We start from the raw sequence: 23,250 nt of genomic DNA on the forward strand, positions 1-23,250 counted from the left end.
TATGAATCTCCACAGATGTTTGAGCCAAGCCCCTGAATATCCACTGACCCTAGAACCATCCCTGTTGTACCATACCAATATAAAGCAGAGATGTAAAACTGTATCAGTCAGTAAAAGACACTTAATATATGCATTAGGTTCTATTCTAATTTTGTCTTTAAAAAGGGGATAAAAGTACAAACATCTGCTTCTACCTGAGGAAAAACACATTATACTAAATGCACACTGATGACAAATTCTGTCCACTACTGCAAAACCTTGAATTAAAGAAAACAAATAACTTTTTTTTTGGTTCCAGTGGGATTTTTATTTCCCTTAGATGGATCATGGCAGAAATTCATTTTTGATACAGGATGTGGTAACAGATTGTACAGTTCACACAACTCAAAAGGCAACATTTGCAGAAAAAATATTTTTTTATCCACATTAAAAATATAACTGCTGCCAATCTCATTCCTATTATCACCTGTATATTTTAAAACTTTATATATTTTCTCCAATTCTTATAAACGGTAGCATGCGCACACACCCAGATAGCCTCCATAGTTTCGTATTGGCATCGTGAAACATATTTCCATTTTCATACTTCTTTTAAAAGTAGCTGTGCAAAAATAACTATATAAAATATATTGCTTGCTTTTACAGATACCAAGCAAGAGGCGCTGTAAATAAATTAATCTAGACAGAAATAACAAGCAGGAACAGGGACAGACTTTTTAACATTGTTGGGCAAATTCAAATATAATGTACAAACATACAAACCAGGTACATTTTTTTTGTTAGTAACCTTAATTGTTTGTAGATATGCATGGTTTTCACATAAAAGATGGGAAATACACACAATATTTACATTGTAAGAGGGTCTGATTTTTCTCATAGCAGAGGAATGCCGGTCAACATTAACCCCTTGTGCGGATCACTAGTCCTTCTATAGTTTCAATTATCAGTCATTAGTGGCGTGTCGTGGCCTTGCCGTGTTCCTCCAGTGATTCAGTGCACTTTCTCTCTTTGACACACAGTGAGCGAGCAGCCCGGTTGAAGGGTTTAAAAAAATATATCCACCCTAAATAATTGTCCATGTTCAATGCTTAAAGAAAACATGGTCATTTAGGAGTAGTGATAGACCAGGCCAATTAATCGGCCGAATACTTTATTTTAAAATGATCGGCATCAACCAATCTTCCACCTGCTTAACATCAGTCTTAATTTCAGAGTATACATTTCCTGCCAAATAATAACTTGTTGAAAATATTTTGAGTAAATGTGTAAAATAATGCCAGGCCGATTAGTTGACTGATACTTGGTTATTTTGAGATTATCGGCATTTGGCCGATTATTGCACCTGTTTGACCAATTAACGGAAGTTTGAACTTGAGTATAAATATCCTATCAAAAATAATTAATTTTGAGTAAAATATTGGGTAAAATTAAAATATTTAATGTTCTGTACATATTGTATATAATACCAGTAAAAAGTCTGGACACACTTGGCTGAATTTATGTTCTCATGAGCTTTAGTTTGCGGTGATGTCACAATAACAATTTAACATTAGTAAATATAAATTAACAATGAACAATACTTTTACAGCACTTATAAATCTTGGTTAAAGTTAATTCCAACCTATACTTCTTTTATTTTTATTAAACATATACATTAATATTAGTCAAAGCATTATGAACTTACAATTAACATTTGTATTTTCATAAATTAACCGTAACCAAGATTAATAAATGCTGTAATGTTATATATTATATAATGTTATAGTATCTAGTAAGAAAGCCTATTAAGATATTTGTAATTAGTTTTACATTTTTTAGTATCGGAAATACCAAATCTAACATGTTGAAATAAATTTAAATAACAAAACTTAGCATTTTTACTAGTTGTTATTCAATTGTTTTTATCCGGATTGGATATTTGTACTAGTAACAATGTACTGATATAAAAAATATATAATTTTACTAGTAAGAGCATACAGTAGCTGAAACTGGAATTTCAACTAGTAAGAAACAAATAATAGATATCTGTAATTGTGTTTTGAAAAGGAATGACAGATAATTGTAAAATTCTACTAGTAAAAGTACAGATACTGTGATTGAAATTCCATTTTTGATATCAAGAATGGGTATTTCCATGAGTAATGATGTCATTTTTTATATCAAGAATTAACATTTTTACTAGGGCAAATATAATAACTGATATCAAATTAGCATTTTAACTAGTGAGAATTGAATTACAGATATCTATAATTCATATCCTGCACATGATTAAATGTCAAAAGGGCTTGTGATGAACTGTGCATAAAGGGTTTCTACTTTGAAGAGGCTAAAATATAAGATAATTTCCATTACATTTTTGGTAACTGCATAATTCACATCCTTCCATTTGTGTTATTTCGTTGTTTTGATACTTTTATTTTAAAATAAAGAGTAGGTCTGTCCAAACTTTTGACTGGAAGTGTATATATTAGAGATGCCAGTTGAACGATCCTCAAAGTAAATACCTTAGGGGGAACGGAGGTTGCCTAAAAATACACCCTAAACATTAGACTCTATAAAGGATCTCTTTGGTTTCATTAAAGCTACAGGAATAGTGGGGTTCTCTCGAGTCAAGCCGGGCTGCTTCGGCATACTGTCTGTGAAGGAATGTGTCATGGCATGAACTGGCTTGGGTTCTTTGTGATAAGAGGCTGCTTGGTAGAACTTGTCGTTGAACTCTTTCAAATGTAAACTCCCATTGTGCAGGCTGCCCAAAGCAGAACCCTGAGAGGGAGTTTTAAGTTGCTCGTAGTAAGCGCTGGTCGGTTTGCCGTATGCAAGCTCGCAGTTCACACCTGCCGAAGACATGCTATGGCTGACCAGACCTTCAGTGGATTGACTTTGCCAACCACGAGACACTGGTGGTGGGTGACTCAGCTGCTGCTGTTGTTGAAATCGAGCCGTCTTGTCCATAATCCCCATGAACGGTCTGGGTTTGTATTCCATGGATCCTCCCTGGCTAAGCTTGGGCTTGTCCGTGTCTGTTTTGGTACGTACATCTGGACCTTGCGCTTTCCCACTGTCCGATAAGCTACTGCTTGAAGCAAGGCTACTCGTGGAGCTCGAAACCCTCATGTTGGTTGCCTGTGACCCCGTCCTCGAGTCCTGGCCTTGAACTCCTGAGGCCATGGAGAGTACCATTCCCTCCATGGATGATACAAATGGAGCCTCTCTAGAGACTCTTTCTTGAGTCCTGGAGGAGGAGTGTGCAAGGTGGAAATCCTCGATTTCTTGACTTGCTGCCATTAAGGCGCGTCCTGCATCGTCGCAATTGGCCGATAGAGGGTTGATGTTAATGCCTGGCCCTGCTTTGAGCACGCTTGATATGTGACGACTCGGGATCGGACTGGAGGGCGCATACTGTGACTTGGTACTTGTTTGTCGTGTACACCCTACCTGTACAGATCCAAGGTGCTGGTTGGTTTTGACAATCTGGGCCTGCTTGCTGGGCTGCAGAACCAAGCTCTTCTGAGCCACGGGCTCTCTGTTCTGTTGTCGAAGGCTTTGCCTGTGAGGGGGCGACACTGAACGGCCGTTAGAATCCGGCAGACTCCGTTTGGGTGAGTAGATGTTCTGAGGCCATGCCTCAGAGCCCAGCTCCTCCTCCTCATCGATATCCCTTCCCAGACTGTGTTCTGTCACGTCATCGTCCTCTCGATCGCCGCGTTCGTGATCCGAGTCGTGGTTGGCAGTCGGTGCGTTTGGCGCCCCCTGCTGTTTGCCCTGTGTCCGCTGCATCTGTTTACACTCCTCCTCAACACGAGCCAGCAGACGGCAGATCTCGCGATTGTTAGGGCAGAGTTTGGTCGCCTCGTGCAGGTCTGCTAATGCTGCAGTAAATTGTCTGTATAGAGACAAAGATATCATTCAAAAAGAAAGTAGAGAAGGTTTGAGCGTGTTTTATGCTAATTACTAACTGCGAGCAAGCATGCACTTATTATTCGGAATGATCCAGATTCATTAACGTTAGAAAGAGGGTAATTACAAATTCTGTTATGAATCTGGCAGAATCCTGTGCAAGGCAAGTATGCAAAATCCATGCAATTATTAGTGAATGAGACCCAGTGTCTAATGATGACTATCCACTCACCTGCTGCTCCGTTTGGCTCTGGCTCTAGCATAGTACGCCTCATACGATTTGGGTTTGAGCTCCAGCGCCTTTGTGGCAAACTCCTCCGCCATGCCAAAGTCCTGTCAGAGAGAGCAAGCGTGAAGTTTGCATCAGGTAGGGATGGGAATTGTAAGGAATTTAACAATTCTAGTTCAGATTGCAATATCACGTATTGTAACAGTTTTGCCAAGAATCGTCTTAATTTTGAGCCAAAAAACTATTACATGCACTACCTTAAGACGCCTGCTGTCAAATTAAGATAATTTGAGATTTCAATAGAACAATAATAAATAAAAAACGCTGCCTTTCGAAACAATGAATCACACTTAAACGCTGACTGTTGATTCAAGTGCACAACAGATAGAAAATAAGATGTGTGCTTATCGTCATGAAGACTCTAATTAAAGATAGACCAATATATTGGTTTTGACGATATTGCTATTCGATATCTTATTGCTTAAAAGAATTCTTATCTTCAGCTTTCAAATTATGAGGTATTTTCCGATTGCATTTCGCCAAACTGGTGTTAGAATGCAGAATGAAGACACTGCAGTACATCACAAAATAATTCAGTTTCAGTATTTTTACATTTTTAAACAGGATTTTAATTTTGAACCAGTTTTCAGTACAGCAAACCTACAAACATGTTCATAAACCTAGAACAAGCAAGTTAAGTGATGCAATCATGAACTCGGCAAGAGGTGCCAAATTTGGATTCACACCACAGGAAAGCTGAATAGCACTAAATTGGTCCAAATAACAGACGATTTAATGAATGAACTCTTCAGAACATTCTTCTGTTTTTCACTGTGTCATCAATCAAGGAAAATCGGCTCTATACTGTGTCATGAGACCTTTTCAAGCCAGACTATTCCTTCTTAATAGAGCTTCAAATCAATTTGAGACCTTTGAGTAATTTGTCTTTCTTGCTTTGCTGTGTCTGTCATTCAGAGCTGTGAAAAGCACAATCTGATTCGGACTGCATCAGTCTAACTGCTGGAGTGTGTGTAGGCCTGGGCTGATGGGGGCTATAGCCCCATATAATTTCTGAATGTTTTAGATGTACAAAGATAAAAACAGTAAATTAACTTTGACTCAATTATTTATGGGGCATTAACACACAAACAACTAATATATATATATATATATATATATATATATACACACACACACTGATCAGCCACAACATTAAAACCACCTGCCTAATATTGTGTAGGTCCCCCTTGTGCCGCCAAAACAACATCAACCCGCATCTCAAAATAGCATTCTGATATGATATTCTTCTCACCACAATTGTACAGAGTGGTTATCTGAGTTACTGTAGACTTTGTCAGTTCGAACCAGTCTGGCCATTCACTGTTGATCTCTTTCATCAACAAGGTGTTTCCATCTGCAGAACTGCCGCTTAATGTATGTTTTTGGCACAATTCTGAGTAAAGTCTAGAGACTGTTGTGTGTGAAAATCCCAGGAGATCAGCAGTTACAGAAATACACAAACCAGCCGGTCTGGCACCAACAATCATACCACGCTCCAAATCACTGAGATCACATTTTTTCCCCATTCTGATGGTTGATGTGAACATTAACTGAAGCTCCTGACCCGTATCTGCATAATTTTATGCACTGCACTGCTGCCAAACGATTGGCTGATTAGATAATCACATGGATGATTGTTGGTGCCAGACGGGCTGGTTTGAGTATTTCTGTAACTGCTGATCTCCTGGGATTTTCATATATACTGTATATATATATATATAATATACCTGAAAAAATCAGGTATTTATTCTCTTTTCTAGAAAACACTGGTAACACTTTACAATAAGGTTCCATTTGTAAACATTAGTTAATGCATTAGGTATTATAAACAAACAATGAAAAATATATTTATTAATATTTGTTAACATTAGTTAATAAAAATAGAATTGTTCATTGTAAGTTCATGTTAACTAACACCCTGTCTACTGTGGATGTGTCGAAACTAACATTCTAAACTGTTTATTTGTGTTGTTGGCAGGAGTAGTGCCAGCACGTGTAGCGCAAAATGGGAATTTACTGTCGGCATCCGCCGATAATGGGAGCGATTTCCTTTTGTCGCACCAGCGTGCCACCGCTCGCATCTGGTGTAGATAGGGTGTAATGTTAACAAATGGAACCTTAGTGTAAAGTGTTACCAAACATTGTAGTTCGTCAGTAAAAGTGTTTAACACAGGTAATTGTGTTTGTACATTTTCTTCAGCAATGACAACTAGTCTTTAAAAACCTGAATAGTCCTTAATACATGGAAATGGTACTAAATGCTTTAAATTATTTACACTTAGATGTACTTGCATTATAATATGGCACTAATTGGCAAAGCCCCAGGTATCATTTGTGTCTCGTCCCTGATAACTGTGAATTTCAGTGATAGACTTGTTGGTGTAGGAAAAGTTGAAAAGAGCATAATGTACATAAATCATTGTTTCTAGGAAAGTAGTGTGTGCAGGTTAAGGCTGAGGCATTTATAATTCTCTTGACAATGGTGTCTTACATTGGTTTTCCTGCGACAGCGGGAGAGATTGAGGTACAAAGAGACTCGCAGCTCCTTAAAGGCCTTTAGCTCATCACCGAAACCTTCTCTGGGAAATTTCCTCAATGCATACTGATACCGCTGAGCCGCTTCCTTCATCTTTCCCCTCTGAGAAGAGACAATGTCCGCGAGAGAGCAGAGAGTGCAAAAAGAAGCTCATCAATCACACTGACATCAAACTCAATAATTTAAATGTCACACGCATACACATTTTTTCTTATCATCTAAGCTCACATTGATAATAATCACTTAATATACCCTTATTTCCATTCCAATTTTATTCCTACATTTCTTGGCACTTAATAAAAAATAATGTATTCAGCAGGGGTGAAATGACAATTATAAAAATACAAACTGTTTGGATACATTTTTGTACTGCGGTTCATCTCATGATCAAGAGCGATTAAAGTAATTCTTTCTATCGTATAAGAGTAAGAAAGAAAAACTGCAAACGGATTAAGAATTAATTACAAAACAAACTAAGAGGTGACTAAATTATAACAAGTCTGCTTTATGTAACATGAGACATCCTATTTTAAGAAATCATCTATACATCTACAGTATATAAGATATACAGAAATAACACTTTATCCTAATTAATGGCACTGAAACATCCTCTCCTAAATGCTTAATCATTAGTGATTTGTGATTTTACTTAAACTGAACAAAACCTTACAGAGTGTCAACCAATGAAATGTTGACATTTCACAAAAACTAAACCGTTTCCTGTCATTTTACAGCACTGTGCATGTTCGCTAACAGCAATCCGATCAATATTGGCAGATCACCGTGTTAAAAAAACATTCTGTGTTCAATACAAGTTAAGTTCAATCAACAGCATTTGTGGCATAATATTGATTACCACAAATAGTATTTCAACCTTCCTTTTCCTAAAAAAAGCTCAAATCGAGGTTACAGTGCGACACTTACAATGGAAGTCAATGGGGCCAATTTTTTGAGGGTTTAAAGGCAGAAATGTGGCGCTTATTATTTTATAAAAGCACTTACATTAATTCTTCTGTTAAAACTTGTGAAGGGGAGAGTGGGGCACAAACTAATGCGGGCTAGTTGTAACACACGTGGTTTAAGCTGGTAAGACGTGTAGTATGTAGAGAAAAAATTGTGGCAAAAATAAAACAACTTTGGAAGATATCTCCAAAAGTTATTTAAGTAGCAAAAGTAAAAAAATTCACACGAACGTATTTTCATCTCTGTTTTTAGTGTTTATTTAAAACAAGGCAAACTTGGTATCATTTTAATCTCCAATCTGTTAGCTAGCATTATACATAGACTTTTAATTTTTAGCTAGCCAGAAGAAGTGATGAGCCAGGTTTAAATCCCAGTTGCGCTGATGGGGAACATCAACATTAACATGCCACAATTAGAACAAACTATAAGCAATTCCATGCAGTTAGATATGTAATTTACATTATTCCCCTTAATGCATGTGTGTGTGTGATCAATCCATACATTATTTCAGCCAATGCTGTGACTTTGTTGTGTATTTACTGTCAAGTGTCAAAATTATAGCTATAATATGTCTAACAAAGTTAATAAATGGCATATATTGACATAAAATTTGAGTTTATCTTCAATTTATTTGAATTAGATCAGATCTAGTTGTTAAAGGGGGATTTTAAGCTGTCATAATGGTCATGTTGCAGTGTGCCCCTCAGCTGTTTCACATTTCACTTTCCTTTTTTCCATGTAGATGGTGAAAAAAGTATACAGTGTATTCATGAAACAAGTCCACATATTTGTACCAGACATGTGTAAAATTACTTTGAACCCCAAGTGCATTTACACAAACTTTAGAAAACCAAAAAGTGTTAGTTTGTGCCCCACTCTCCCCTATTATTTGAGCTGTAAAGTTGCTTAAATCGTCGTTTTAGGGGTTACGTCGTCATGGCAGCATAGTTGTAAAATTGTATATAACTTTACACAGATATGGTTAGTAAGTGATTTTATCACAGTAAAATCATGTTTATACACATATTGTTTACATCTTATGTCTATACTTTTGAAACAGTGAGTATTTTAACGTTTACAGATTGACCCCATTGACTTCCATTGTAAGTGCCTCACTCGAACACAGATTTGTGCTTTTTTTTTTTTAAACAAGAGGAGGGACGAGTGGAAATTAATGTTAGTGGTAATCAACATTATGACACAAATGCTGTCGATTGAGCTTAACATGTATTGAACTCAGAATATTCCTTTTAAATTTTCACATCAGCCTCGATCAGCTTATAGAAAACAAAAAAACGTTTGAGTGACCATCAATATGGTTTTAGAGCTAATCGATCCACCGCAATGGCAGTAATGGAATGGACAGAAGAAATATCCACAGCAATAGAAACAAGGAATTTACTGTATTCATAGATTTTAAAAAAGGCATTCGACACTATTGATCATAAATTATTAATGAGGACACTTGAAAGATATGGTATTAGACGGGTAGCATACTCATGGATTAGCAACTATCTTGATAATAGATATCAGTATGTTCAAATAAACAATGAAAAATCTGAATTGCTGAGGGTCACGTGGTGTACCACAAGGTTCAGTTTTGGGTCCAGTGTTGTTTATATTGTGCATTAATGATATCTGTAACGTGCCCAGGTTGCTACATTTTGTTTTGTTTGCAGATGATACAAATTTATTTTGTTCTGGTTAAGATTTTGAGCAGCTTCTGGATACAGTGAAAACCGAATTAAAAACTTTAAAATGAAACAGTTAATGAAAATCAACTTTGTTTGTTATTGACCACAAACTATGCTGGAAACTCATGCAAAGACAAAAATGTCAAAGTCCATTGCAATATTGCACAAAACAAAAGACATTATACATTCAAATTCATTACATATATTGTACTGTTTCTTAATAGTTCCATACATTACCTATTGTGTGGAGGTTTGGGGACACATACAAAACAATCACAAATCCAATTTTTATATTACAGAAAAAGAGCAATAAGAATTATAAACAGAGCTGACTATTATGAACCAACAAACTATTTATTTATAAACTCACATGTTCTCAAATTTAGAGATTTGATGGAGTTTTAAACTGCACAAATAATGTATAAATAAAAAACAAGATGCTTTCAGACTGTGTCCAGAGGTTGTTTCAAATTAGAGTGAGTCTTTATGAACTAATGGGAATTTGCATGTTTACAAAAACAAAGATTAGAATAAATGCAAAACAAAGATGTATATCAGTTAAAGGAGTTAATTTGTGGAATAGTTTTGAAAAAGAAATGAAAACGTGTAAAACACTTTTAAATATTTAAAAATAAGATGATTAACAAATATAAAACCGAGGTATGAACACAAGTATGTATATTAATCTTTGTTTCTGGACTTTTGGGTATATAAAAATACATATTTTCAGTGTATAAATCTAAAGGGATCTGTACAAAATAATAAATGTAAAAAGGGTAGGTGCAATAATCTAAGGGTTCAGCCTACACCTTTTTGGTCAGTTGTATAAACTTATGATCATTTATTTATTTATTTACATGTCCATTTGAGTTGTATGACCGAAATAAACTGGACTACACTATACGTTTCCAATCATGCACCCCCAATAGCGATTTACCACGTATTTACCAAACCGAACTGTAACCGACCAAAAATTCTGAAATTTAAACGTACATCCCGAATATTACGAAAATGTTCCTCTCACTGCGATGTTAACAATGAATTACTTCGCCATTTAAAAACAATTAAATAGACCATATGAATGTAGTCATTTTTATGGATGTGCGCAACAACTAATTTCACTAATGTTTGAACGTACATTTTGTAGTCGACTAGTCTAAAAAGTAAGAAATCCTCTGAAAACAATAAAAAAATAAAATAAAATTTATGCATCCCATTTAATAAAATTAATCTATTCCAATAACCAAATCCAACACTAAATTCTGCTGTAAAGGTGCATTTATCTGCGATGTGCTTGCATTGTATTATGATCATTGTACATTAAATATAGAACATGAAACACATTCACTGAATCAACGTTAGTGGACATTTAACAGGCATATTTATTGAAAACTATTGAACGAGTAGTGCAGGACCAATAGAGCAACCCTAATGGACTGTTCTAAAAGTAAAACTTACTTAACATATTAAAACAGTCAGGATATTATTAAAAATAATTAACAGGTAAGACAAATCGTGCACAAAAATGTGATGAAAAACTGCGTTTCATGACGGGCATTAGCCTATGATCTAATATGACAGCTATTCGTAAAGAACGTTAACAAAAAAACAGTTACGATGTAAAAAAAAAAAAAAATAGCTATACGATAGGCCTGTAAGAAATGTACAATAAACCCCATGCATTGTTCTAAACATGACGTGCACACAGAATAATAATCGTTGAAAGTAGCCTTCTTGATCAGCAGAGTAAAAATAATAATAAAAACAAATTGTCATACCCTAAAATAGTAATTTTTTAGGATAAATCTACTTTTTTTTGGAATAACTTACAAGCACACACAGATTTAAAGAAGACTCAAATGTGAAAAAATCTTTAGCGACTTGCAAGCCAACGTTCAAAAATCTGCATCCCGCACCACCACCAAAGTGATTTCCATAGTTTATCTTCCTCATCTTGCGAGAGGACATTTTTCTGCGCACGCCGTGAGTGAAAGAGGGAAGAAGCACCTGAGGTGAAATGAAACTTTGTGTCCATCTGCAACAGATATCCTTTTTTTACTCCCGTTTTTCTCCCCAATTTGGAATGCCCAATTCCCAATGCGCTCTAAGTCCTCGTGGTGGCATAGTGACTCGCCTCAATCCGGGTGGCGGAGGACGAATCTCAGTTGCCTCCACGTCTGAGACCGTCAATCCGTGCATCTTATCACGTGGCTTGTTGAGCGCGTTACCGCGGAGACATAGCGCTTGTGGAGGCTTCATGCTATTCTCCGCGGCATCCACGCTCAACTCACCACGTGCCCCACTGAGAGCGAGAACCATATTATAGCGACCACGAGGAGGTTACCCCATGTGACTCTACTCTCCCTAGCAACCGGGCCAATTTGGTTGCTTAGGAGACCTGGCTGGAGTCACTTAGCATGCCCTGGGATTCAAACTTGTGACTCCAGGGGTGGTGCAGATATCCTCTTTTTAATAATTGTACTATTAATTATATTTAAAACGTAACATTAACATAACAGTAATTTAAGAGAATCCTTTGTAAAAATACTGTATAAAGCCAAACGAAAATGTGTAAACATGTTGAACAGATTAATGGGGGAAAACACTGAATGACTAGTAATTCCAGTGTCGACTAGCAGCATCAGTACATTTAGTCGACTTGTCTTGCACATCCCTAGTCATTTTCTGGGTTAGGGCGAGATCTGCTCCAGAGAGAGATTCTGAAAAATAACGCCAAATGTTGACATATCATGTGATCTCGAACTTTAACCTTTGTACGTACTTTATAAAGCAGATTGCCTTCCTCCATGAGTTTCTGTAGGAGGATAATCAGGATATCCGGTTTGGATGTCGCCATCGCCCAGGCAGCGTTACCTTGGATACAGAGAGAGGTGGTCCCATTTACGTCAAACTTGTCTTTAAAAACAAAGCTTAGTGAAAGTATGCGATTGGCGTGAAATAAAGTTACCTAAAGAGTGTACCTGTTCGATCATAAGGTGATGTTCTGTAGCCTTATGAGGGTTTTAGTGAAAGCAGTTAAAAGAGAGAAGAGAGTGAAAAACAGAACAGAAAGAGGCATACAAAGAGAAAGAATACACCACATCAAGGTGGAGGTAAGGACTGGGCGAAATATAGCATATTCACTGTATATGATTTTTTTGTATTATTAAGAGGGAGTAGAGGCATTATAGGAAAGATGGACCACTGCCAGATTCGAACCCAGGTCTCCTTAAGCCAACAGATGCAACCTCATTGCAATATTTGTAATGCACTTTTTATCTGGCCGTTAAGTTTCCAGAAGAGCATGTCATTAAACTAGTTTCACTATTCTTGTCTCACGACTTGTGCTTGAGTGTTAAGACAATGTTTAAATAATAAAAAATAAAAAAAGAATAAAACTTTTGACCCATTTTTCCAGCTATATTGCCCAGTCCTAGGACAGATGCCAGTCTCACCTAATTTAGCTCCTTTCTTCAGTAAGGTCAACACCACTGATGTGTTTCTGCAGCCGATGGCTCGATCCAGAGGTCTCATGCCACTGTAATCCACATGTTCAATCACGGCTCCCTTCTCAACCAGGTAATGCACCTACAAACACAACACGTCACAGCACTCACTTTACTTCAGATTGTAGATAAAGTAAGTCTTAAAAGGTCATAAAACCCCATAACATATTTTTTTGAGATGTTAACAGATATGTACAAGTTAGAAAACAATGATAGCACTCACTATGGGGTTATTTTTCCGTTTTATTAAGCCATTTCGTTCTTCCGGTTTAAAAACTAAAGTTGAAGCAACATCACAAAAATAAGGTATGTGTGTCAACTCAAAGTTATTATTGGTAGGACAGTACACATGTACCTCACTAGATTCTGAGCGTTTTTACTTATAATTCATGAGAAGGTACACTTCCATCCTATCACAGAGCTGCCTCATGCATGAGCTCACATTACAGTGGAGACTTCATACTCATGGACGTAACAGCTGTTCCGGGCAAACTTCAAAAGCACTCGTGGAACAGACGGACTTTTACACTAAACACCATGATGAGATCGAAATCATGTCCATAAACCACAGTCCATAAACGGACCGGTGCGAGCGTTTCTTAGCTGTAGTTCTGCAACTCAAGCTCCAAACACGCTGTTTATGAGGGAGGGCTGTCAGATGGAGCGTTGATTCCATCGCTTATTCTCTGAGTGTAGGATCATGGACAGGATAAGGTCGAAATCACTCGTCAGAATGGACCACAGCCCATAACCACGCTGAAGCGAGCATGTTAGTTGGCCGGCCGCTGTCGCGCTCCAAACATGAAGCCGCTGTGTATGGCTCAAATTCCATCACGCCTTCTCGCCGTGCACCTGATCATTAACAGGATAACAGGACGGATGGCTTGTTCGATAACAGAAGACAACGATAAAAAAACAAAAACACGTCAGCTCTCCTTTTTGTACCATATATATTGTGCAAAAGTTTCCGAGATTTACATGGTTTACCACCATTACGTCGATATGAAAATGGAGTTGAAATACTGGATAACTTTACACAGACAAGGTTAGCAAGCAATTTTACTACACGGCTCTCTGGAATGGTCTGATTGGTCAATGGCGCCATCTAGCGGTCTGATATTTCTCAGTAACAACCGCACATCCATGTATCAGACCACTCATACTGGTATCTGATCCATCTGTCGTGCTTCTCGGATCACTGTGCGATGACTACAAGCACAGAATTTTGATTGCAACTCTATCGCCTCCTTGAGCACAGAGGTTCGAACACACGTTAAACATGTTCGACCAGTCCACACTTTGGCAATGTGTTGGCCAAGCCTTCACTTCTCCATATACGTAATTGTGTAAAATATGTTTCTAGCCTTAGAATTCACATCATTTCAATTCATGAGTGTCAATTTGAATTGGCCACACACAGGATGGTGAACTAGAATTTGTATTGGAATGACAGGAAGAGTAATTTACTGAATAACATTTCAGAGAAATTCAACAGTGACACAGCAGGTATTTCAGTAGTTGAAGTTTTTAATTCTAAGTACGACTATTTACTCCCTGATATGTAGAATACATTTGTCCTCAACTGACTAGACATTTCTCTAAACTAAGTTTAATACTGCCATCACAACTTTAAATTTGATTTCAAATAAAATTCTGGCATGCAGCATCACAAAAACTAATTAAACAACTTAAAAAATAATAATAATAATATCTATAGGTGGTCTTCCAATGCATAATTTCTATCACACTGTAATGTAAATCTTAACAGATCTGGTGAAACTACTTTCAGCCATTATGCGCCAAAAATCTGGAACAATTTACCAATTGAAATGAGACAAGCACTAAGCATTTACATTTTTAAAAAGCATCTGAAAACATATCTTTTTAAACTAGCTTTTGATAAAAAAATATTTTCATTTTCAATATTTGTATATTTGAATTTTGTTCTCCCTACATTTCTTTTAATTCATATCATTATTTTATTTTTGTACTGTTTAATTTTTATTGCTATGATTTGTTTTACTCTCCCTGAAATGTTATTATTATTATAATCTAATGTACATGTATATGACATTCTGCTTATAGGTAATTCATACTAAATGAAAATAAACATGACATGGACCAGTTATAGAAATTGCTTTAATTTCCATTTAACTTTATTCTACGTCCTTAAAATTCAAATGACTATATTGCATACCGTTTGCAACTGTATCGCAATAAAAATTCAGTCTCAGTTCACTTCTGATCCATTGCAGGAGCATCTTATATTAAAAACAATTTTATAGAGGCTCGTCTGAATAGATGACAAAAGAGCTCTGCAGACTTCATCAGCACACATTATTCACTTACGATGTCTGCGTCTCCATAGAAAGCAGCCAGGTCAAGTGGAGTACGTCCATTCTTGTCCGAGTGGTCAATAACCGCACCCTTCTCCACCAAAAACTCAACAACATTCTTGTGTCCTTTTAAACACGCCCAGCTGAGAGGAGTTAACCCCTCCTTATCCACCGACATTAAAGAGGCACCTGAGAAATGCAGAAGATATTCATTTGAACTAGTTAAACCTTATTGGAAACAATCAATAATGACTTACAGAAGTTTATAAAATCTCTTTATGAAGTATTCATTGGTAATCGAGAACCACTTATTCAAAACAGTTTACACTTCTATTGTGATGTCCTCACTGGTTGCACGCAACAACAATAAACATGCAGCTCGACCGGTGTCACAAACTAATGACTCAAAAGTCAAAAGAATCGTGTTTTTGAAGTGGAGGCTTGTGCCCTGACTGTCTCACTTTCACAGACGATGTGAGAACGTCGCTCACCTTTAGACAACAAGAAGTCTGCGGTGCTCAGATGCCCTTCACACGCAGCAACCATCAACAGTGTGCGACCCTGTTTGTCACTTACATTCACATCAGCACCGTGCTGCAACAGCAGATCTGCAATCTGAGATGGAGTTTCTTCATTAAACACTTGGACTGAGGTGCCACTATTGTTGGTGGTTGTTCATGCAAGTTGCTCAGGTGTTTTGGAGCATCTCACCTGCCAGTGTCCCTGTCGCACAGCACAGAAGAGCGCACATGCTCCTCGTCTGTTCACCTGCTCAACTTGCGCTCCCTGCTCTAACAGGAAGCTGCACACTTCCATCTTTCCCCGTCCCGCCGCTGCTGTCAGAGCTGAGGAAAGAGAATTACACATGCATTCTTTTATTTGCATATAATATTAAACACCATTTTAACTGAATATTCAACAAACAGAGGTGCATGTCATGCATGCTCTTAAATGTGTTTTTTGGCTAAATATTTTCTGTGCCCATCAGAGCTTTGCAGGTGTGATTTAATAAAAACACTGACTACACACCACTCTCTGCTTCAGGAAGATTACAATTAAATAATGGACACAGAATGACGCTCTCGCTAGAATTGCATTGCTTAAACATTCTGAGGAGTTGAAGAGATGTAATATGCATAATAAACTACAGGAATAAGTCACGAGAAGACATTTATAGCCATTATTTTTACTTAAGTGTAATGCAAAATAGCATGGACACTTCACAGACTGTGGTGACACATTTCAGCTTTAATTAGCAGCATAAATCTAGATAACAAATCTATTTTTTTTTATTATTAATGCAAGGGTAATTTGACAAAGAATTATGTTATAAAATTACACTAGCAGGCATCTTTCTCTCTTATTGTAATACTTCATCTTTTTTTTTTTTTAAGTTGTGGAAATGTAATTGAGGATTTTATCTTTAGTTATTGCAGCAAATGGGAATGCAAAATATTTTGCTCTCAGCACTCGGTTTAAAAAAAGGCATTCAAAGCCGCTGTCGGTTCATTAAGATTTGATGGATGAACTAATAAGATCTGAGGTGTTAAAGGGGAGACATAATTTAAAAATCTAGTTTAAAACACGTCAAGTTCATAGAAATGTAATCTTTGTGTCCAAATTGGTTTAATACTTAAAAATAAACATTTATATATATATATTTAATATCATGTGGTGCAACCATCAAGTAAAATATATTAAAATTAATAATTTAATAAAAAAAATAAAAACAAAATTAATATACACTATATTGCCATCTGCCTTTAGACTCATATGAATTTAAGTGACATCCCATTCTTAATCCATAGGGTTTAATATGACGTCGGCCCACCCTTTGCAGCTATAACAGCTTCAACTCTTCTGGGAAGGCTTTCCACAAGGTTTAGGAGTGTTTATGGGAATTTTTGACCATTCTTCCAGAAGCGCATCTGTGAGGTCAGACACTGATCTTGGACGAGAAGGTCTGGCTCGCAGTCTTCACTCTAATTCATCCCAAAGGTGCTCTATCGGGTTGAGGTCAGGACTCTGTGCAGGCCAGTCAAGTTCTTCCACACCAAACTCGCTCATCCATGTCTTTATGGACCTTGCTTTGTGCACTGGTGCGCAGTCATGTTGGAACAGGAAGGGGCCATCCCCAAACTGTTCCCACAAAGTTGGGAGCATGGAATTGTCCAAAATCTCTTGGTATGCTGAAGCATTCAGAGTTCCTTTCACTGGAACTAAGGGGCCAAGCCCAGCTCCTGAATCACAGTACCACGCTGGAATTCACTGAGCTCCTGAGAGCGGCCCATTCTTTCACAAATGTTTGTAGAAGCAGTCTGCATGCCTAGGTGCTTCATTTTATACACCTGTGGCCATGGAAGTGATTGGAACACCTGAATTCAATTATTTGGATGGTTGAGCGAATACTTTTGGCAATATAGTGTATTTTTCAAGGTGTACACTCAATGAACACTTTAATAGGAACACCTGGACACCTACTTATTCATGCGATTATCTAATCAGCCAATCGTGTGGTAGCAGTGTAATGCATAAAATCATGCAGATACAGGTCAGGAGCTTCAGATAATATTCACATCAACCATCAGAATGTGGAAAAAATGTGAGCAGGATGTCATATACATGTACATTAGATTACAATAATAATGTCTGGCATAATAATAATAACATTTCAGGGAGAGTAAAACAAATCATAGCAATAAAAATGAAACAATACAAAAATAAAATAATAAAATGAATTAAAAGAAATGTAGGGAGAACAAAACTCAAATGAGAGAAAAAAAAAAAAAAAACTTTTTTTCAGGTCAAATGAATTATGGGGTAACCATGAGAAAACTTTTTTGATATTCTTGACTACAACATTATTAATATTTAAAAAATAAATAAATAATACTATATATAATATATAGGCGTTAGAATATGGGCTTGACTTCGGTTATTCGTTCATACATCTGTTATACGGCTGTCAATCCCAAACATTGACTGTGTGAACGTTGCCATATAAGGACATGTAACAACACAGGCCTGTTATGTCCAAATAACCTGCACATTTGAAAATATCTGGTGTAGGGAAAGCAAATGTTGGAGCGAATGTTGCTGTGCTTTCAAAATTCCAGCCACAAAACTTGATGAGATCACTAATGGATGACTAATTACAACTGAATCACTCTCTCAAAGAATGGACTCATTCTGGAAGCGTCTCTCTCTGGACAGAACATTCGGGGAGAGTGTTGGGTCTGACAGGGTTGTCCAGGACGGTCACAGTGACTAATACTGCTCTCTGCTGTTTGACCTGAGCAAGATTAAAGGATCAGACCTCTACACATACACACTGCTTGAGTGACAGCATCTATGTGGAGACAATGCCTGTGCCATTAGGAGAACGTCTTCAAAACATCATTTTTCTTTCACTCTATCTGTGTCTCTGCTGTTCCAGACAGAATCTGCAGACATTTCTGTGCTGACTTTGGTGGAAAATCTGCAAATTAGGGGTCGGCTGATCGGCTGATAATCTGATCTGATATTCATCATTTTTCTAATTGCCGATAAATTTAAAAATGCACTCCGTTGGCTCTGATGCCACCCCCTCTCTCTGAAAGGGTACTGATTGTAGTCTTGTTCAATGTCCCACCCAGAGTATTATCGGATTGGTTATGTCACGAGTAAATGGCCAATCAACACTGTACTCCATATTCGTGGCGGAGAGGTGGGAAAGAGGAAAGCAGAGAGAGAGAAAGATGAATCAATGAGAGGACACTGAAGTTACAATAAACATCACAATACTCTATGTGAGCGGTCATCAATTACACGGTGTTACACCCATTAACACCGAACATGCTTCATTAATGCCCTTTCACGCATCGCACGTATTGCCTCTCTACCCCGGCTCGCATGAGACATGAGGCGCTGCATACATGGTTACTTCAACAACAGTAGACCGTAATGGCGAAATACAATGTGAAGCAATATAGATGGGCTGTAGAGATAAGGACTGATTTAACAGAGTACTCACCCGTATGAGTTGGTGTTTTTACATGTTATAGCTTATGATGGCATTGATAGTGGTAGCTAGCTAACCAACGTCACGAGGTTTAGCAAACATAATGTCAACTTTGCTAGCATTTGCATTAGCATTCTAGTATTTTTCCAAGATAATACTGAAATAACCTGTTTTGCAGTATTTCATTAAACACATGTTCATAGGCATTTAAAGGACACTAAAATATGAATTTTTACTGCAAATGTATATCAGCCCCAAATATCAGTTATCGGTCTCCTTGATTACTAATAATCGTTATCAGCCCTGAAAAAAATACATCAGTCGACCCCTACTGCAAATGGATTTAAAGCATGTGTCATTTCTGTGCCCCTAGTGTCACAAAACAGAAAACCAAAAATACTCAACCACTAGTTGGACAAAACAGACCCAAACTCACAACATTGGCTGAGCGAATGAGTGTGTTTACCTGCTCAATCTTACACTGATTATGCTTAGTAACTCGACAACATATAAAGTCATGTAAACACCTTATACCATGTTCTTTTATCAGGTAAATGCCATTAAACCCATAAAAACTATTTTAATCTGCATGTAAACACCCTTACAAGTGTTCGTCCGGCCTATTCAATGAGCACATGTCTGTTTACGTTTTGACCTCACCAGATAGTGCCTGGTTAAACTGGATTGCGGATGTTTACTGAATTGGTTTTTTGCACGTGCAAAAGCAGTGCAACTGTTAGAGAATTCACCCTAGAGTCTTTCTCGTGTCTTCAGATCAAATTTTTATTTGTTGCCACAGCAGATCAACATTATAAAATCATCAACAATTCCAGCATCTACACCCAGGGGTCAGTTTGGATAAGAAAACAGTACACACATTTGTAAATCAAAATGTTAATATCACAGTATTTACACTGCACTCAAACTGCTGAGGGCCATAAACATCAAACAGCAAATCAATTTATCTCTCCATTCCTTGTTCATTAATGAACTTTAACCCCATTTATGTTACTGGATTCCAGCTGTCCTGTTCGATCATACAGGCATTATGTTTGCTGCTCCACGAACAAACAGGACAGAAAGGGGCCAAAACTGTGAGTCTGCATAGGCCCATAAACATCTCAACAAAGACTGGAGAATACAACAGACACCTGCCCTCAATGAACTTTACCCTCAGCAAAACATGTCTATATATACTGTATACACAGTATATACATATCTATATATATTTTTGTTGCTATGTGACATTGTTATAATGACAATGAACCAAATTTTTCCCAAAATGCTCATTAATGTGTTTTACTTGAGTTTAATACAATATCTTTCAACTCTATTACAGATTACAAATGTTGTAATGCAATCATAAAAGAAGAAGCAAAACTGTGCAAGATATTAAGACTTGTTTTCAGAAAATATATTTTTAATACTAAGGATGTTACATTTTTTATTGGAAAACAAGACAACATTTCTAAAGCTGAGGTCACACTGCACTTTGCGTTCCATCTCCATTCAAACACATTCACCTGCAGGTGACCAGGAACACAAGCTCTTTTGAAGAAATTTCACAGTTCGCTGCGGCTGTTTGGTGAATTTTGACCTGCGATTTGGTATAACGAGAATGAAACACACTGACCTCTTGGCTCAATAAGAATATTTCAGCATATTTCAAAGCGGCATGTTTTCAGAAAAGTTAGTATACGGTATATTTGATACATTTTTAAACATAATATTATTTGATAGTTTGGATTTTTTATTTAATTTTTTTATTTTTAAATCAGAAGCCCTCGAGCGTCCATTTTGCATGCTCAAAGCACAGTGTGACCACAGCTTAATGGAATTTATTTTTTTTTTTTCAATTTGGAATGGGTAATTCCCAATGCACTTTTAAGTCCTCATGGTTGCGTAGTGATTCGCCTCAATCCGGGTGGCGGAGGACGAATCCCAGTTGCCTCCACGTCTGAGACCATCAACCACGTGGCTTGTTGAGCGCGTTGCCACATAGACATAGCGTGTGTTGAGGCGTCACGCCATCCACCGCGGCATCCACGCTCAACTCACCACACGCCCCACTGAGAACGAACCACATTATAACGATCACGAGGAGTTTACCCCACGTGACTCTACCCTCCCTAGCAACCGGGCCAATATGGTTGCTTAGGAGACCTGGCTGGAGTTACTCAGCACGCCCTGGGATTCGAATTCACGACTCCAGGGGTGGTAGCCATAATACATTTTTTTAACAGTTGAAATACTGTAATATTATGCAACGACACATTGACTTGGGAAGCAATTAAGACTTGTCTTCAGCGAACATATCTTAATTACTGTCTGACACAAAAACTTTAAGGATGTTTAGATATTTTTACTGTAAATATTTTGTAATTTTTTCTGCAGAGCAGCTCAAATATTCATCAAGGTGTCCCAGTGGCTCTTAGCTGAAAATATATATTCATGTGTAGGTTCATGATGACAGATATACCTGTTTGACTGACACAGTCCAGTACATCCATCAAACACAGAGACTTCAGGAGAAAAGGCTAAATGACTATCAGCCTCAGCATGTCTGTCTACCTTTGTATGCGGGTATAGGTCACTTTAAGTCACTGAAACCCAATGGTTTCTATATCCAGTTCAGGGTTTGTGTAAGGGATAATCCTCAGCTAGATGTGCATTAAACGATTTTAAATGCACAATGTGAACTTGACGCAAAGCGGAGGGTGGTTGCCTCCATGAAGTGCCTTTAAAATAATTTAATGCACACCTAGCCATGGATTATCCCTTACATAAACCCTGACTGTCATAGATTAAGCAACACAACATATACAACATATTACAGTTTAAATCATCTTGCACTGCCTTGCTGGTCAGCGAAAGATGTATTTAATAAAAATGGTTAGGAAATGTTTCAATTGCTAAAGCTCACTCTGCTTGCTCTGTAATTTTATGTTGCTATGGTTACAAACAGCGCATTAATATTGAACGGTGGTTAAAACTGACCTGTGCATTCAACAGTATGAACTGCTTACCACCCACCCCTAGATGCCCATTAAGCTACAATTATTCTAAGAAACCGGCTTCTGCCTAGACGGTAAGCTTTTTGATAAATGCAGCTTCATGAGATATCTGTGCATTTGCTTCATGACTGAAGTAATGTAATTCAATGACTCAAATAAAAATGAAAAAGCACTCTGCAATCAGCGGACAAAAATTCAGTGAGCATTCAGTGAGACTGCAATTTCAACAGTTCACAATGTAGACAAGCAATTATAGACTTGGTAAACAATAACAAGAAAACAAAAGCCCAGCAAACAGCCAACGTTTACTGAGGGGGAAAAAAGAGAGAAAGCATGTTATCCCCAACCTTTTTATTCTGCATCGGTTGAGTCCAGTCTCACTCACAGCGTGAGAGTGATAACATGTGATATATTTGGAGGTCTAAGGCTCTAATAATGAGACTGACCACCATCTGAGCTCTGTTTGTTAGCTGGAGCGCACAGGTCCATTCACAGATTTGTCCCCGGTCTTAAAGGGATAGTTCAACCAAAAATGAAAATTCTCTCATTTACTCACCCTCATGATATCACAGGTGTGTCTGACTTTCTTTCTTCAGCAGAACACATTTGAATAAAAACAGAAAAATATCTCAGCTCAGTAGGTCCTTAAAATACAAGTGAATGGTGATCAGACTTTTGAAGGTCCAAAAATCACAGACATTCTGCATTTTGCCGGATCATAGGGTTAATGGCGACGAAGCTGTAAAATTAGCTATAACTTTAAACAGACTATACATTTGAAACAGTGAGTATTTTAACGTTTACGGACTGGCCCCATTCACTTCCAATGTAAGTGACTCACTGAAACCGTGATTTGCTTTTTTAAAGAAAAGGAGGGACGAATATGAAATAAATGTGTTTTATTCAACATTATGCCACAAAAGCTGTTGATTGAACATAATTTGTATTGAACCTGGAATTTTAAAGGGATAGTACATCCAAAAATGATAAATCTGTCATAATTTACTCACCCCTA

The 23,250-nt window shown here is 37.3% G+C and overlaps 1 protein-coding gene across 1 annotated transcript in view; it reads right to left on the reverse strand.

Moving 5' to 3' along the window:
• Positions 1-281: 281 nt before the first annotated feature.
• Positions 282-23,250, reverse strand: part of LOC127448217 (protein TANC1-like) — a 248,275-nt gene continuing 225,306 nt past the window's right edge. The window contains exons 19-26 of the mRNA XM_051710591.1: positions 15,933-16,066; positions 15,713-15,836; positions 15,235-15,410; positions 12,835-12,967; positions 12,162-12,253; positions 6,678-6,824; positions 4,130-4,230; positions 282-3,883 (exon numbers count right to left, since the gene is read on the reverse strand). Coding sequence (XP_051566551.1) covers positions 2,539-3,883; positions 4,130-4,230; positions 6,678-6,824; positions 12,162-12,253; positions 12,835-12,967; positions 15,235-15,410; positions 15,713-15,836; positions 15,933-16,066 — 2,252 coding nt within the window. The 3' untranslated portion in view covers positions 282-2,538. The remainder of the gene's footprint in view (positions 3,884-4,129; positions 4,231-6,677; positions 6,825-12,161; positions 12,254-12,834; positions 12,968-15,234; positions 15,411-15,712; positions 15,837-15,932; positions 16,067-23,250) is intronic.

The sequence above is a fragment of the Myxocyprinus asiaticus genome, chromosome 11 (assembly GCF_019703515.2).
Source record: "Myxocyprinus asiaticus isolate MX2 ecotype Aquarium Trade chromosome 11, UBuf_Myxa_2, whole genome shotgun sequence".
NCBI classification, from domain to species: Eukaryota; Metazoa; Chordata; class Actinopteri; order Cypriniformes; family Catostomidae; genus Myxocyprinus; species Myxocyprinus asiaticus.